The 18,210-nt window shown below is 42.4% G+C and overlaps 1 protein-coding gene across 2 annotated transcripts in view; it reads right to left on the bottom strand.

Annotated features, from left to right (window-relative positions):
* Positions 1–1,854: 1,854 nt before the first annotated feature.
* CTSB (cathepsin B) overlaps positions 1,855–18,210 on the bottom strand; it is an 80,942-nt gene continuing 64,586 nt past the window's right edge. For both annotated transcript variants that reach the window (XM_069236151.1, XM_069236152.1), the window contains one exon: positions 1,855–2,874. In XM_069236151.1, the coding sequence (XP_069092252.1) occupies positions 2,789–2,874 (86 nt within the window). In that variant the 3' untranslated portion in view covers positions 1,855–2,788. The remainder of the gene's footprint in view (positions 2,875–18,210) is intronic.

Here is an 18,210-nt window from a genome sequence, read left to right as displayed (position 1 = left end):
GCAGCTGCAGGTTTGGCTCAACTGGCAAACACTTCAAAGAGGTGAACTGACAATTAAGCTTTGCATATATCTTAAAACTTTTAGTCACGACGAAAAAGGAAAACTTTGAGATTGCTCAAAACCGCAAAAAGCTTCAGCTTAAATGAGCAGTGTAAGAGGTAGCACATGAGGTGGGAGGGATGGAATGCTGCAATAAAACACAAGCAGCTATCAGCTCAAAAACACCCACAGTGAAAGCAGCAAAAATAAAGTAGTCAGTCACAACAACAGATAAAGAAATCAAAGTGGAATAATACAGTAGTTGGTCACTGCTCTGAAACAGAAAAAGGAGGAAGAAAAAGGCAGAACTGACCACTAGCGAGCAAGAATCTTTAAAGGACACTGCAACCCACAAATGAAATAGGTCATAAGTACACTAAAAGTATACACTAGGGCGAATGGTTACCCTCGGCTCCAAGGGCTCCTTGAGAGGCACGTTTCGGGGACTTGGAAACATGTTGCGTTAATATTCCAGGTCCGTCACTGTGGACCTACCCTCCAAAGCGGCGTCTCGCACAAGTGTCCTGATTAGGGGATGGGCGACCTGATAGTGACGTAGCCAGTTTTACTTAAAATGTAAGTGACCGGTGTATATATATTTAATTTGTCACATTTTTTCCCTTTTTTAATTGGAGAAGAACTGTTATAATAATTCCCTTTTTTGGTCCTGATGAAGCGTCACTGGATCCTTAAGGACCACACGACGCGAAACATGTCGTCCCTAACCTGAGGGTACTGTTAAAATTACAGACCCCGGAAGTTTGTTGCTCTTTGAAAGTAATTGAGCATCACTCAGTTTATTACTTTCATTTTTTTATTTTAATCTTGGTCTTCATCCAAGTATATTGATTAAAGGAATTTAACATTTTCGGGATGAATAACCAATTTTAGTCTTACATCTTATTCTCTCCGAGCGTATGCTGGTGCCTGAATATAGGCATACCTGTCTGATGAGTTACCATTAGAACAGTACGGCTGAGTGCTTTCCTTTTTAGGGAAGCCCGTCAGGCGTTGCAGCGCCGGCCTGGCGAGGAGCAATTCCCAATGATGATGCCAGCCATCCATTGTGATGCTTGAGGGTTTTTGCTCCCGACACCTCGGGTGCCCTAGGTTATTTGAGCACGTTTGGAACAGTGTACCTTTTGTATATTACATATGAATACCTCAACAGAACACTCCTTACCCCACACTTCCACCCCAGAAGCATGTCACCCCATAACACAACTAAGAACTAGGTGGAAAACAAGGGAAAAGAAAAAACCTTCGATGCCAACCAATCTCAATCATGCCAGAGCTATTTAAAGGATATGGTGGTGCTGGCAGTTGTCATAAGAGAAGAGACCAAGGTGGGCACCAGCGCAGGTCAGGCGTCATTAAGGAGGTCCTGGTTGTCCAGCGAGCAGGTGGCTGAAGGCAAGTGGGGGAGCACCCCACCCTCCCATCAGTTTGTGGTAAACTAAAGGCGATTGTGCGAATACTAGACGTGCCTTCACTCCAGCAAACTTGTTTGATGTGAGCAGTTTGTTCTAAAGTCGGTTACCAAAAAGGGCACCATCTTGTAAAAATCAGTAATGAACTTTTACTAGTGAAAAACAATTTCCCACATTCAGTTGTAGGTGTTGAATTATAGCTTTTACAAGAAGAGCAGTCACTCAGATCGCTGCATCTACCGGGCCACCTTTAAGCAATCAGAATAGACTTCTGTCTGAGAACTCGGATTTGCTGCTGTCTGAGACCAGGTGTGCAGGTAAGCGCTCAGTTTGTGGTGCACTATGGTACCAATTAAATTTGGCAAGAAAAAAAATTAAACAGGCACAATGTTTTAAAGTTTATTTTTCAGCAAAAGATCATAACAGGGACATTAAGATTCAGTGGTTTGCCAACATAACATGTATTATGAACACAGGTTTGTCTCAAGTAAAACCTCCCTCATTCACACAAGATCATTCTAGTGTCAGTTAAGTACACACCACATGATTAAAAAAACTTTGTATTTCAAAAGGGCCACAAAGCTATAAAAAATGTTTACATCAATTTCTCTGTGGGCCAGTTTGTTATAGGAAACTGGCATTGACCAGCATATTTTAAACAAGGTGGAAAAAAATAAAACAAAAAAACAAAAAAATAAACACGCTTTTAAAACTCCCCCATGAAAGTCATTACATTTTCTTCCTTAAAACTGTAAACTTTTTAAAGACAATCTAAAAATCATCACTATGAAATTTAGGGCAATACAAACTTTAGCACTAGTGCCTTTAGCAATTAAAAACAAAACCTGCTTAGAAGGCTAAAAACAAGCTATAACTGCTTGAGCCTCTAGTCGTCCAGGCACAATCCAAACATTTGTGGTGGCCATTCGATAGCCCTCCATTTCTAAGCAGCAGTCCACATAAGGGACTGATTTTGCCAGATTTAAAACTGTCCATAATTGTTTAGTACTAAATAATGAAAGAGGGTCACAAAACAGACCGATATTTGTATATAAATGTTTTTCTAAAATCCGTAGATAGAGTGTGTTTGACAGAATAGATTCATTTCAATTTACGAGTGCAAGGTTGTGGAAGCCAGGTGCCACAGTCATTTTTTAAATAAAAAAAATGAATGGCAGGTCTTCTCTCAAAAAAGCAGCTTCAAACTAAAAACAGCCCTCTGTAATCAACTGGAATGACCCCACAAACAAGGCAACGCTGTTGCAAGTTCTTAAATCAATAAGCCAAGTTCAGATTTTCTTGCCAATAGAGGACGAGCATCAATACATTTCATTTTTGGGTACTCCAGCCACAACCTCAGATTCTATTCCACAGTGGTCCTCTCCCCGGACAATCTTGAAATAACCTAAAGAATAAATGAAGAGAAGAAAAAATATAAATGCACTTACAAAATTATTGCAGTTTACTTTTTGTTTGCCTATTACCAAGAAAAGCAACTTTCAACGCGTCATTAGTCACTTAAACACTTGCATAATTGGATCTTCTCGGGACATACCTGAGAAATTGAGTAAACATTATGTACGTAACCAAGACTGCAACATTAGATTCACGAGGGTGGTGTGGGGGTGTATGGAGGAACGGTTTACACTGCTCTGCAGCTTGTATGGATGATTAGGGAGAAGGTTAAAAGGGAGGCATGGCAATCCCATGCAACACTGATGATATTTATAATGCATAATAAATAAAGTTGAACAGCTACCCAATGCGGATGGGAGGAGGTCAAAACTGTTCTTGTGATCCTTATTATGCCATACAGGACACCAAAAGCCTAGTGACAAAGAGTCCCGCCCCTGATGGAATTGGTTGCAGAGTCCAGGCTGGAGTAAAATGAACAGAATTCTTTGAAACTTTACAATTACCAATGCTTGTTTGCACTTTTGAGAAAAGAGCTGAGATTTACATTTCATTTCAAAATCTGTATCTCCAGAACCCTATGGAGAATCTTGGTCACTGGTGTAAATTGCACCACAACAATATACATGTTAGGCAGCTTTTCTAAATTAAAGATGTCTTCAATGAAATGAACTACATAGTACATAAGTAGATGTACAGTGTAATAGGTCATTACCATTGTTGATAGTGGGGAAGAGCTTAATAACTTAGCAGGGGGTAATGTGACTCTCCCGTCCCCAAACAATAGATATAAATAGCATATCACACAATTGACATATGCATGTATGTTTAGGCCATGCTGTTTACTCATGCTTAGTAGTTAAATGCATTTAACCAGATCCAGATTAGAACAAGCATTGGCAATGCCAATAGATCTGTCTTTTAAATAAAAGAACGCCTTTCTTAGTCAATAAAGGGTTGAGGCATTCAATAAGTCATTGTACATGCGGGGTTTAGGCATTCAATAAGTCATCATATATGCAGTCGGTTCCATCACTCATTTTAGCACTTAACGTACAAAACTACAATAAACTGATCACTTATACAACCACAATAAACATATACAAACAACAACACAAGAGATAAATTGATAGTAGAAAATAACGTGCTGTCACCACTCGGCACTCATCTCCTTGAAATAGCAAATTTAAACATTGCAGCAAGTGTCTCCCTTGCAAGGGTATTTTACATGGTATTTTTTATTGTAAGACGTTCAAGCACAGCTGCCATGTTTAGAACCAAAGTGTTGGCTATCTTGGGATGGTAAAACAAGCTACGCTTAGTACCATTACAGGACTGTAGTATGGTTTCCAGGCTAAGGCCTGTGGGATGCAGAGTAATTCAGATTAAATTAAAAGTAAACAAGCATTATGTTAGCACGGTATGTGATGCAATAATGGAAAAAAAAAAAAAAAAAAAAAAAGAGAAGGAAAGAAATTAGGAAAAATTGAAAACTGAAGTGTATTCATTTTCAGGTAGATATGTGCATGATCAGAAAAATGCAGCCACTCCTGGGGCAAAAAGTAAATGTCTGAAGAGGCTGACAAGATGCTAAGTGTTATCATGAATGTAGGTGGGAGTACTTCAGCCATTAGCTCTACTTCCCCGCGAGTGACAGCGTTTTTTCTGATCAGATGATTTTTTTTCCTTCTCTTCATTTCCTATTATATAATCAACACCCAAATCCTTGCCTACAGGCCCCGTCAGTCAGAGGGATACCCTTGCTGGGCCTTATATATAACTCAATTAAGCAGCTGCAAGATTAGAGCTGCAGAGCACGTCTTGACACGAAGAAACTCCAAGGGGCTGTTAGAAAAGTCAATAGGACTTATGTTGAGATAGTGGATAAGATCTCTATGGAATAGCGAGCTGCAACATTGGAACAAGATGTCAGGGTTCTGAGGCCAATCGGAAATGCAACAGGCCCAGATGTCTGACCTGATGTGGAAGTCGGAAGGCTTTAAAAACAGACAACATAGAAATAATTTGAGATTTTTGGGCTTGCAGAGTGAATAGAAGGCAACGATAAGGGACTTTATGGCGAGAGGGGCTTTTCCTCAATTTATTAACAGGAATTGGGACTTGGAAAGCCTGTGTGGACTGCCTCCCACTAATGCTTAAAAAAAAAAAAAAAAAACACATTGGGGAAGCAGACAGGCCCAGAACCATAATGCTCTATTTTGGTAACTTTCTGTTGTGTCAGGGGATTTTTGAAAAAGCCCACCCAGAAGCTAAACTGAGCTATGAAGAACACTCCTTTTTTGCTCGTCAGGATATCTGTCATGCTACTGTGGAGAGAAGGTGGCAACTCAGACAGCTTATTAAGTCATTTCAGGATCTGGAGGGTGGGGGCGGGGGGATGGGGAAGAGGAGAGCTTATTTGCCACACCCAGCTCGCCTGAAGACTATCTTGGAGGACAAGGTGCAGACATTTTCTTTTGAGATTAAAGCTTCCGCGTACTTAAAAGAAATTTCTTCTGGGGGTGGGAAGACGTAGTGTGGGGTCCTTTGTTGTGTTTAGGTGGGCAGCATAGTCAACATGAAAATTTGTGTGTGGAAGGAAAAACAATTTGTTTGTTGATGTATGGATTGACACTCGCCAACAGTGTGCTTGGAGCAGGGGTTGGTCTCTCTTCTTAACTTTGCTTCTGGGTTGCAGAAGGGGGAACAGATATGGGAAAAGAGGTAGGTGTTTCACCCTCTTTCAGCAGGGGATATTCTTGCATATTATGGTATATTGCTGCATTTTGATAGTATTCCCTTAAACGCAGTATTTAGAAAATTTGGGAAGCAGCATGAGATGGGTGCTTCGATAGTCATCACTAAGGTCTTGGGGAGGCCTGACTGCCTCCATTTGGTGGCAGGTGGTGTGGGATGGGTGAAACACAAGAGGAGTGGTGTTAATACTTCAGCGGTCCGGTCACTATAGTATATAGGGAGGAAGTAGGTATACAAGTGAAATTCAGAAGGTCTGTATCGCTTATTGTTCAAGGTGCACAAGCAAGGTACGGATGGCGTCAATTAACATCTGTGGGCTAAACGACACCAGAAAGAGGAGGAAAGTGGCTCAAGATTTAAAAGTACTGCAGGCAGACAATTTGTTTACAGGAGACATGTAGAAGATGCAGCGAAACACCTGCTGGAAACTCTAGGCTTCAGACTGGTTGGGTGGACACCACTGGGGTGGGGGTGTGAATGGGGGAAGGCCTACAGGTGTTTCAACTTTGTCTTGAGGAAACTTCTGTAGATTTGCCCGTACAAAAATCAAATAGGTTTGGAAGATGGTTGTACGTTGAGCGCCACCATGCAAATGGTATATTTACCCTAGGATCAGTACATGGGTCAGTAGTTGATGACCCATCAGTTTTTGATTGGTTGAACAACGAACTGGCACTCTGGCCGACTCAAAAGGTTTTAGGGTCCTTGATTTATCTAGGGGAAAACCATGGGATAACTGATGCTTGGAACAAACTCAGAGCGCCAGACCCAGGGTATGTTTTACTCTGCACACACAGTTCTCATGCCTGTCTGGACTACTTTTTGTCTCACCTTCTGCACGGGTCCCAGATTGAAAATGTGTCCAGGGTCATGTCCAACCATAATCCGTTGGTTTCTGAGCTAGCTTGGACAGGCATGCAGCCTATACCACGGAACTGGACTTTAGAGCATGCACTACCTTTAGATGACAAGTATATACAGCATATGAGTGGTTGGATCTCAGACTTTTTCTAGACTAATTGTTGAGTACAACAGCTGGGCTGTGTGGGATGCCTTCAAGGCCGGGATATGAGGGGAAACTCAGCTTTGGCCTGAAACAGTGAAAAAACTAAAAGGCAGCAGCTCACTGAGCTTTTTAGGGCCCTGGAGGAAGCTGAATCAGTTCATTTTAGTGGACTCTAAGGAGGAGGGGCAGATATTGAGGGGGCTCCATATAACCGAGCACCAGCTAGGGCAGCAATTACTTATATTTAGGGAAGGAAAGTCACTAATAAATATGACCTGGAAAAGGGAGAGCTATCAATACAGCAAGCAGGTGGGCCACCTGCTGGCGGTTTGGACCAGGCAAAAAGATGCATTGGCTGAAATAAAGGACATAAGAGACTCAAGGTACCTTGGTATCCGATCTCAGTGAAATTCAGAATGCATTTTGGAGGTTTTCAGAGAGGCTATACAAAGAAGAGCTGGAAAGAGATAGCCTAGACAAAGATTCAATACGCTTCCTTGACTTGATTCCATTTGGGAGACTTCGTGCAGAGGATAGGGACTTTCTTGAAGCTCCTTTCTCACTGGAAAACTGCAAACCACTACAAAGAACTTGCCTTCTGGAAAGGCAGAAGGCGTGGATAAGATTCAGCTAGAATTTTACAAGGGTTTATTTCTGCAGCTAAAATCAGACCTGTTATTTACACTTCTGCAGATTTAAAAGGGTCTGTCAGCTCCAGATCCATGGTCTACAGCAAGGAAAATGTTACTCAATAGTCATCTGTTTGTGGCATGTAGTGCTGTAGATTCACATGCTTTGCATAAATCCACCATCTAGTGTTGGTTCTGGAGTGTTACAAGTTATTTTTGTTCGAAGAATCTGAGTCACAAGATCGAGTGACTCCTCTCAGTGATACTGTGTGTGGGCATACAGACCTTTGTTAGATTGTTGTCCCACAGGCAGGTGAGGTAAGGAGTGTAAAGAGAAATATGTCCATGCAATGTATATACATGTGTATAATATTTGTATTAGAATATAACTATAGTGGCCAGAGGCATCCAGGGAGGAGGGTGGGTGCATGTGAATCTACAGCACTACATGCAACAAACAGATGTCTACTGGGTAAGTAATATTTTCAGTTTGATGGCATCTGGCTGTAGACACATGCTTTTCATAGACTGTAAAGCAGTCCCTCCAAGTAAGTGGTGGCTAGCCTGTAGGAGTTGCTTGCAAAAGTGTTCTGAGCACTGCTTGGCCAACACTGGCTGTTGACATGCTATAATATCTACACATTAGAGTTTAGTAAATGTATGTTGTGTAGACCAAGTAGCAGCTTTACATACATCTGCTATTGGGATGCTACCTAAAAATGCCACAGAAGCACCCTTCTTTCTGGTGGAATGTGCTTTGAGGTAATAGGTAACTGCCTTTTGACTTTGGCATAACAAGTTTAAATACGCTTGACTATCAATCCGGCTATACCATTTTTTGATATTGGGTTACCTTTAAGAGGCATTGAAAATGCTACAAAAAGTTGTTTGGATTTCCTAAACTGTTGGGTCCTGTCAATGTAATACAGGAGAGCCCTTTTAACATCTGGTGTGTGAAGAGCTCTCTGTAACTGAGACAGGTTGTGGGAAAAAGCGTGGTAATTCTATTGACTGGCTGATGTGGAATTGTGAAACTACTTTTGGAAGGAATTTAGGGTTTGTTCGAAGAACTACTCAGTCTCTGTAACTGGAAAAATATTTTCTTCCAAAGTTATAGTCTGGAGTTCACTTACACGTCTTAGGGAAGTGATAGCTACTAAAAAGGCTACCTTCCACAAAAGGTACTGTAAAGGACATGCATGCATAGGCTCAAAGGTGGACCCATGAGCCTAGTAAGTACAACATTAAGGCTCCGGAATGGTGCTAGGGGAACATTGGGTGGAATGACTTGAGACTTTCCATGAAGGCTTTGATAACCGGAATTCTAACTAAAGAGATTGGTTGTCTGTTTTGGAGTTAAGCAGCTATGGCTGCTAAATGAAGACTGATAAATGAGTTAGCTAAGTTTGCCTTTTGTAAATGCCACAGATAGCAAACAATGTCTTGGACTAAGGCTTTTAGTGGGTCAATGTGTTTAGGTCGATATTACCATAAGTTTCAATTTTGCAGCATAACACTATCTAGTTGTAGGTTTATGTGCCTCTTTAAGAATGTCCATGCATTCTGGCAGAGGATTTTAAAAAAACTGAACTTTGACTTCAGCAGCCATAACACAAAGTTGAGCGTTTCGGTATCTGAATGTCTGATCTGACCTGGACTTTGAGTAAGAAGGTCCAGCCAGTTCGAGTTTCTCGTGGGGAACTACAGATCCAGAAGGGTTGTGCACCAAGCGTGACGTGCCCATGTGGGAACTACAAGGAACATTGCGAGTGAGGTTTGTCTCAGTCTGCGAATTAGAGATGGAATGAGTGGAGAGGCAGCAAAAATAAGCAAATATTCCTGACCAATTCATCCATAGAGCATTGCCCTTTGAAGGTGTGGGTATCTGGATGCAAAGGTTTGGCATTCTGAATTTTTTTAAGTGGCAAAGAGATCTATTTGTGGTGTTCCACCGCTTTGAAAGTACTGGTGAAGGACTTGTGGGTGGAGTTCCCATTCGTGGACTTGTTACTGCATCCTGCTGAGGAGGTCTGCAAACTGGTTGTTTATTCCTGGGAGAAATTCTGCCACTAGGTGAATGTGGTGGTGAATGGCCTATTTCCATATTGGCTGAGCGAGATGGGACACTTAAGAATGTGCACCCACCCCACCCAACCCCCCATTTCCTGTCATGTTATCTGTACGGACTAGAATCACTGTCGTAGAGTTGTGGTGAAGGCTTTGATTGCTAGGAAAACTGCCTGCAACTCCAAGTAATTGATGTGGGAAGCTTGGTGAATGGGATCCCATATACCTTGTAATTGTGAGGTTGTTGAGGTGAGCTCCCCAACCGGTCTGTGATGCATCTGTAGTGAATGATTTGATGCACTGTGTCCTGAAAGGGCCACCCTTTGGAGAAGTTGGTGGAATTACACTAGTGCAGAGCGCGTGGAGTCTGGCTGTGCAACATTAGATCTTGGAGATGATCCAATGACTGAGACCACTGATGAGATAGATACTGCTCTAAGGGACATGTGTAGTCTGGCATGGGGAATGATGGCGATGCAGAACGCCATCATCCCTAGTAGTTGCATCACTGTGCTCACTGTAAGTGTGGTTTCCCTGTAGTTGGGAAATAAGAGTGAATTCAAGCTAGAGTTGGATATGCACGCCCTGAGAGAATTGAGAATTGCCCCTCTGTAAGACTATCTGTAAAGGTTGGAGATGGGATTTGAGAAAGTTGATTGTGAATCTTAGAGTATGAAGGAGGTGTATTGTGATTTGAGTGTGGCACTGACATTGTTGGTTTGTACTGGCTTTGATGAGCCAGTCTTCCAAGTAGGGAAAGGCATGGATGTGTTGTCTTCTGAGGTATGCTGCAACTACTGCTAGACATTTTGTGAAGACCCTGGGGGCGGTTGCTACCCCCAAGTGGTAAAACCGTGAATTTGTAGTGTTTCTCTGCCATGACTAATCTGAAGTACTTGCGGTGGGCTAGATGAATGGGAATATGAAAGTAAGCAACTTTCAGATCTAAAACGGTCATGAAGTCTCCTTGTAGTAACAATGTAATGACATCTTGGAGAGTGATCATATGGAAATGCTCCGATAGAATGTAGCGGTTGAGTGGTCCGAGATCTAGAATAGGTCTGAGTGACCCGTCCTTTGGTATAAGGAAGACCAGGGAATATACTCCTAACCCTTTGTGAGGGACGGGCGGAACTGGTTCTTTAGCCCCTTTGAGAAGAAGGGATTGTACCTCTTCTTTCAGAAGAGAAAGATGGTCTTGTGAGTTTGATTGTGAAGGGGAATGTTTAGTGGAGTGGAAATGAGCTCCAGACATAACTATATTGGATGATGGAGAGATCCCAGTGATCTATGGAGATATTTCACCATTGTGGGTAAAAATCTTTTAGCCTTCCCCCTACTGGAGAAGTGTGAGCCGGTGGAAGGTGTGGGTAGTCACTGCCATGAAGTGGAGGCAGATCCTCTAGAGGGGATGCCTTTCCTTGGCCTTTGTTGTCTGCACCTCTGTATGAACCTCTGAAACAAACTCTGGTATAGAAATGGGTGGCTTGCTTGCTTTGAGGGGTGGAAGGCTCAGTAGAGCCTTCCCTGAATTGTGGGCAATGCAAATTATCCCGCCCGGTTGTGGTGAGTAATGCCCCCATAGCCTTTGCTGTATCAGTTTTTTTTTAGCCCCTCTATGGTGTTGCTAACCTCTTGACCAAAGAAGTGTCCCCTGTCGAAGGGCATGTGGAGAACTGGCTGCTGAATTTCTGTCTTGAACCCTGAACATCTAAGCCAAGCAGGTCTCCTGATAATGCTGGTATCAATGCCACGTGCTGCAGAGTCTGTGGCATAGATTGCACACCTGATGGAGTTGACTGCGATGGTCCAACACTCAAACTATCTCCTGTGCCCTTCATCGATGTTCCTCTAGGAGGTACTGGAGAAGATCCGCCATTTCCTCTCAATGGGCCTTGTCGTAAAGTGCTAAGAGTGTCTGCGAACTGGCAACGCACCAATGATTGGCAGCTTGTACAGCCACCTTTTTCCCTGCTGCATCTTTTTTTTGCTGTCATTATGGGGAGGCATATCACCTGTTGATTGGCCGTTAGCACGTTTTTGTGCTGTGCTGACTACTATGGAGTCAGGAGGTATTTGTGAACATATAAATATAGGGTCTGTAGGTGCTGCTTTATATATTTTTTTTATCTACCCTTGGGGTAATAACTATAAATCTAACAGGTTCTTTAAAAATATCAGCGGCATGTCTAACCATGCTGGGTAGCATCGGTGAAAACTGACTTTAGGGTGGTTTTAAGTGTATCAAAGAGAAAATCCTCTTCAATAAGGTCACTCTGCATTTGGGGATTGTGGTGTGCAGCTGCCCATGCTATGACCTGCTGATATGATGCTCAGTCTTCAGGAGGTGATGGGTGTGCTGAATATAGCTCAGGGTCACTTGGTAAAATGAGATCTGGATCGTATAAATCCCATGGGTCAATGTCCTGTGGCCAATCCCCTAAATCATGTCCAGGAGGTGAACCTTGTGGAGACAACGGTCTCAGTAATAGGTGTAGGTGATTGGGGAGGTGGTAGAGGGGTAGAAGGAAGCACAGAGTGTGGTTGAGAAGGCTGGGTCGAACTGGAGCCTTGTCCTTGGAGACCTCTTTAGGTGGAGGAACAGTGTCAAAGGCCTCTTGAAATGTAAGCTTCCACTTCACAAACAAAGAGGTAGCAATTATTTTCCTGTTTCTTTTTGAATATGGAGCTGGCGAGAGTCCATTATCTTTAAGGTGGGTTCCACTAGTGAGGCTGCTTCTGAGGAGTGACTGCAGTCTTTGGAAGATACATTCTTAGGTTCTGAAGTTTTTGGGGTCGAAACCTTGTGTCGAGCCAAAGAAGTCTGCTCTGAAGCAGATGTGGTGGGCTTTTTGCTCTGTGCCGAAACGCTTGGATCGATAGGTCTGCTCGACCCAGAGACTGTTTGAAGTGTGCTGGAAATGGAGGTCGATGTGGAAGAAGTTTTGGTCTTCAATTAAATACATTTCTTAAGTGCACTACTCACCCGGTAGGGTCTCAAGGCGCTTGGGCGAGGGGGGTTGGGGGTGGAATTCGGCAGAGCGGAGCTGTCTAGTTGGTTTGTGGAAGTTGATTTGTTTGCTGAGGTAGGCCAGTCCGGTGACGTGGAGGGCGTTGTGAGTGTTGACAAGGATTTAAAAAATGATGTTGATTGGCAGTCAGTGTAGGGATCTGAGGTAGGTGGAGATGTGTTCGTGGCGAGGGAAGTTGAGGATGAGACGTGTGGCTGCGCTCTGGATTCGCTGGAGTTCTCTGAAGCTTGGCTGTGGTCCATGCGTAGATGGCGTTGCCGTAGTCCAGTCTGCTGCTTAGGAGGGTGTGGGTGACTGTTCTGGTTTCTAAAGGAATCCATTTCAAAGTCTTGCATAGCATGTGAAGGGTGTTGAAGCAGGAGGATGATATGGTGTTGATTTGCTGACTCATTGAAAGAGATGAGTCCCGTATGATGCCAAGATTGCGTGCGTGGGTGGTAGGTGTTGGGCCACCAAGAGTTGTTCCATGCTGTCTTGTTGGGACCGAAGATGATGATCTCTTTTTTCCCCCGAGTTCAATTTGAGGTGGCTTGCGATGGCGAGGAGTCCGGCGTGTAGGTTATTCTGGTCGGTAGATGGGTTCCTCGTGACAGAGATGGGTGTAGTCAGCGTATGAAATGACGGTGAGGCCATGGGGGCCGATGATGGTGGCGAGATGAGCCACGTAGATATTGAAAAGTGTGGGGCTGAGGGAGGATGCTTGGATGTTTTTGGTGCAGAGCTGGGAGGCGAGGCATCCAAAAATATCTTTCAGATCCGACCATGCCTTGGAGGCAGTGCCATCTCCAATCAACATGCTTTTAGGTCCCGCAGTGTCTTCATGGATGGAAAGGATCGGTAGACGTCACAGCTTTCTTCTTCATGGTCCAGAGAGAGACAAGTTACGCACCAGGTGTTGATTAGTGTATGGGAATTTCAAATGGCAGAGGGCAAAAACGAAAATGGAGTCCGTTCCGTCAGCCCTGTATATCCCAACACTGCGTGGAGCAGTAGGCCTGAGACAGGAACCTTAAAGGGCGATGAGCTGACTCTCGGCGCAGAAATTCAGATCAACTACGCTTGGTAGAGAAAACACAAACTAATAATACAATCACTGAAGGAAAGACAGAAAAGAACAGTTTGGAACAGACCGAGCCGAGGAATACCAGAGCGAGGGGAACACATGCCCAAACTATGGCAGAGAGAAAACAAAAAGGACAGGATGCCCATGCGCAGTAACGAGAGGAGTCACTCGACCTTGTGACTCCAGACCAAACACTAGATGGCGGATGTATGCAAAACATGTGTATCTACAGCCACACACCACTGAATATATTGTTTTTCCAAAGAAGGGTAAACCACTGCAAGAGCCAGGGTCTTATAGGCCAATAACTTAACAGTGATACAAAAATGTATTCTAAAATATGGACTTCATGCTAGAGTCTAGTCCTATGCAAGTTACTCACCAAGACAGAATGGGTTTATACCAGGAAAGTGAACTACCGATCAGACCAGTCATGTCATTACACTTTGACGCTTCATTTGTGCTGGGATCCTTATGGCCTTGATATTCTTAAATATAGAAAAGGCATTTGATAGGGTCTCATGGACATTTTTGTGCACAGTTATGAGGATCTGGAATAGGACCGGATACACTAATGCGATGAGGGCAGTGTATCGAGGACCAACCACCAGATTACAACTGTTGGGTGGGCAGTCAGGGGAAATTTGAATACTAAGAGGCACCAGGCAGGAGTACCCTTGTTCCTCCACTACTGCTTGCACTAGATTTAACTCCTTTTTTTTCCTGGAAATTAGATCTGAATCCTTTAACTGTAACTATGCAAGTCAAGGCTGGGATCCTAAGGTGCTGGTCTATGAAGATGATGGGCCTGTTGTCACACCTAATCCTGGGGGGGCGGTACTGAAAACTGAACGAGAGGCGCAGACATTTGGGCATTGTTCAGGCTATCAGTAAAATCAAAGCAAACCCCATGTAATAATAGCTATTTGTATCCAGATGATTTCAGGGTAGTACAAAGCGCCGTGTACCTGGGGGTTACCATGACAGCTGAACTGGGTCGCTTGATTGAACTTAATCTAACCCCAGGAGGGTAAAAAGGGATCTACTTCATAGGATAGATAAATTACATCTTTGTATAGTGGGCCACAGCAATATTAAGATGATCTTTCTGCCTGAAGTGTTGTATTTGATTAGGGCCATCCCTCAAGTTGAATATTCATTGGTTTAAGTCCATGCATGATATGATCTCATGGTTCATTTTGGCATGTTCCAAATCTAAAAGGTCACTCAAATATCTACTATAGAGGTGGCTGGGCAAAGCCAGACTTCTAAAACTTTATTCTTGGGCAGCAGCTCTCTAATATATGTGCCCACTTTTTAGAGATCAGGGGACAGAGACTGCAGCCATTGCAAGGGAGCTTTAATTCGCTCCTTAAATCCACATTTCTGAAGGTTTGCTTGCCTAATAGAAGGGTCATTCTTTTTGTAGATCATGCACTTTGAGGTTATCCTGATGCAGTAGCAAGTACTCCTGGATGGGCTCTGGATACACCATATCCACGTTTTGTTATTTTACTTCCCTATATCTTTATAACTGTGTGATCAGTCAAGATGTATGTCTGCATCTTAAGAATATTTATTAACTCCACTGGCTGGTTCTTGTAAACTAGTTTCTGCTAGATTAATTTGGGTTAACTGCTTTTGATACACTCCTCATGTGTTGCTTTTATCTGCAAAGTCTAATAAAAATATACAAAAAAGAATCCTTGCCTACAAAGGTAATTTGTGATTTCATGGAAAAAAAAAAAAAAAAAAAAAAAAAAACACACACACGTTTGCAGGCTTAACACACTTCAATAACAATCCACCCTCAAAGGCTTACTATCTTTAACACTTATTTCATAATAAATGACATATTACCTAAGTTGCAATGGTTTTAAAACACATAGTAGTTGTGCCAGATGGAATAGTTCCAAACAATGGACCAACGAGGCCTATAGCTTTCATTGGCTTTTCACCCTAACTAATTTAGGCCCACTGAATTCAACTTTGCCACAAAGAACCATGAGATACACAGTAATACAACAAATGCAGTATTAAAATTGTCAAAATCATATGAAATTCCTCTTAAAAAGGACTTAAGGATTAGCACACTGAAAACCTACTATGCCTATGGCTTGAGAAGGTCACCAACACCCTTGTGATAATCTATAAAATTCCATTTAACAAAATACTCTGACAGTGTTTGACCATGGTGTAACAAGAATTCACGGTTAGAAACACTGCATTTAACATGCTGTTCACAACAAGCCGGTTGGGCTTACTGGTCTTCTCATAACGTTCCAGAATAAACATGTTAAACATGTAAAGTCTAACATAACTTTTCCCAATGAACCAACAAATCTTAACATTGGCTTGACAGCATAACCATCACAGGACTACTGAAGTGTGCTTTTGCTAGCAGCCATCATGAATAAATATAAAATTACAAATCTGTAGAAAAGTACACTTGGCTAAAGAATATTCAATGCCTTTCAAAAGGGCCTTACAAGGATTAACACAATGAAAATCTTATACCTCCAAGATTGTCACAGGGGATGGCAGATATCAAAACAAATGCCTAGTATGGTAAAATGAGATTTCATGAAACAAAATCCCAACTACAGCCTGTAACACAGCTTGATAATAAATCATAAAAGGTATATTGGCTTTAACACATGCTGTTCATAATAATTATACCAAGCCTACAATATTTGCCATAATGTTTTATAATACAGAGATCAGACCGAAGGGATTGGACACATCTTTCACCAGTGAAATAATCAGGCATCTCCCCTTTATCAATGGACCTGTGTCACCACATTCAACTCAGACCTACAGTACTGCACAGGTTTTCAACAAGACAACAATCAGGCACAGTCACAAAAAAATAAATGTAAACATTATGGTCGGTAAAGCAAAGCGCTCTGCCTCTTAGGAGGACCCAAGAGTCTTCTATACCCAAGGTTTGTCCGAGAAGATTACCAACACTAACACCCTTTCCTACAACAGCAGGCTGGTATTTCAGGTAACAATACCTCTTGCAGATTAATAGACAATAGAAATTCCCCTAAATCCCAATTGACTTTAAAGTTTCCTCGCAATCAGACCGTCAGATCCGCTTATTTACCATCATTTTTCATGAGAAATATATCTGGTAAGTCTTAGCCGTTGGCTTGCCACTATGACCAACAAAGCCCTCCTGTAATGAGTATAAATGTTCACATATAGCAACTAGAAAATAAATCCCATATTTATCCACAAGAAGTTGCTTAATAGCATCAGAATGGCATCTATGTAACCTTAAAGGGCAAAGTCCATAGAGCATAGTGGTGTGTGAGACCAAAAAGTCAAACAATAGCTTTGCTTGATAAGAGACAGGCTCAGGATGCTGGATAAATTATCACAGGTGGAGGGTAAGCATTTCAGTGGAAGCACACTTTTTTTGTTTTTTACAAAATCAAAAGCTCTACTTAGATGAGCAAATGTATAGGCATAGCCACTCTGTAGAACTCCTGAAAACTTTTTTGATCAAAAAAAGGTCCGGCAACAGCTGCGCTATCAAGTCATACTCTAAAATTATTATTACGCTGCCTTTTCTAAATTAAATTATTCTAACATGCTATTTGTGAGACAGACCGTAGCGCTTTAACACCAGTTCCACCATGCTGTGGTAAAATCTCGGATGGACAAATGTTTACTCATTCATACACACACTCTAAATAGGAGTTAATACATGCATGGCACAAATGCAACTCTGTACAAATATAAATGACAAATGTCCGGGTTTAAAAGTATGTATAGAAGAACAATACTGTGCACTTCCATTGGCAATTTTGTTCACTTTTTATATTTTGCTATTATGACACTACCACTAAATGGTAATAAAAAACGTGGCAGAAAACAGCTACGAGGCTCATCCATAAATAGGAGAAATGTTAATTTGCTTGTACGTATCCACTTGCAGTGCTGTATATTCTCACACTGCACACTCCTGCCATCTAGAGCTGGGCAAGAATTTTGCAAGTTTTTGTTGAAGCAGAAGTTTCAGTTAACTCATGATCCCTCCATCAAATACACAATGCACCAGGACAAACACTCCAAAGGTTGTGTCCTCCCCACCCAAAACAGGTGGGTGGAAGTACATGGAGCTAAGGAAAGCAGGACAGTGCCTACTGGTGGATTGTGGGAAAAGCATATAATGCATGTAATGTAAAAGCTCTGTCTTGCATCTGGGAGGTGGGGAGTTACATTTGAATCTGAGCAACTACAAGTGGCTGAGATTATATCAAGCATTCCATCCAATACCTTGTTTTTGCAATGATGCCCAAAGTTTTCTGGATATGCCACTGGAGCCAAGCTATACCTTCCGAAGAGCCCCAATAAGGAAAACCTGGTCCTGGGTTGCTTGTGTTCTGGTTCAAAGAGGACCTGGCATATTGGGCTGGACTGTTCTCATGAGGAGCAAGGTCATGACTAATTTGCAGATGGCGGAGTCCAAACGGAGTTGGCATGGTGGGTGAAAAAACGAGCGACTGCCAGTGGCTGAGATTAATACAAGCATTCCATCCATCATCTTGTATTTGTACTGGAATATACAGCACTACAAACTAGACAAAGATAATTACAATGTAAGGAAATTGTTACTTACCCATTAGGCACCTGTTCGTGGCATGCAGTGCTGTAAATTCATATGCAGGAGTTTAGGCATTTTGCGTTTTTTGTGGACTTGTTGCTGAGCAGGTCTGAAAAGTCGATGTTAGCTCCCGGAAGTAGATGGACTGTGATGGCATGC

This window comes from Pleurodeles waltl, chromosome 5 (assembly GCF_031143425.1).
Source record: "Pleurodeles waltl isolate 20211129_DDA chromosome 5, aPleWal1.hap1.20221129, whole genome shotgun sequence".
In the NCBI taxonomy this organism is placed as follows: Eukaryota; Metazoa; Chordata; class Amphibia; order Caudata; family Salamandridae; genus Pleurodeles; species Pleurodeles waltl.
This window is presented reverse-complemented; position numbering and strand designations above follow the sequence as displayed.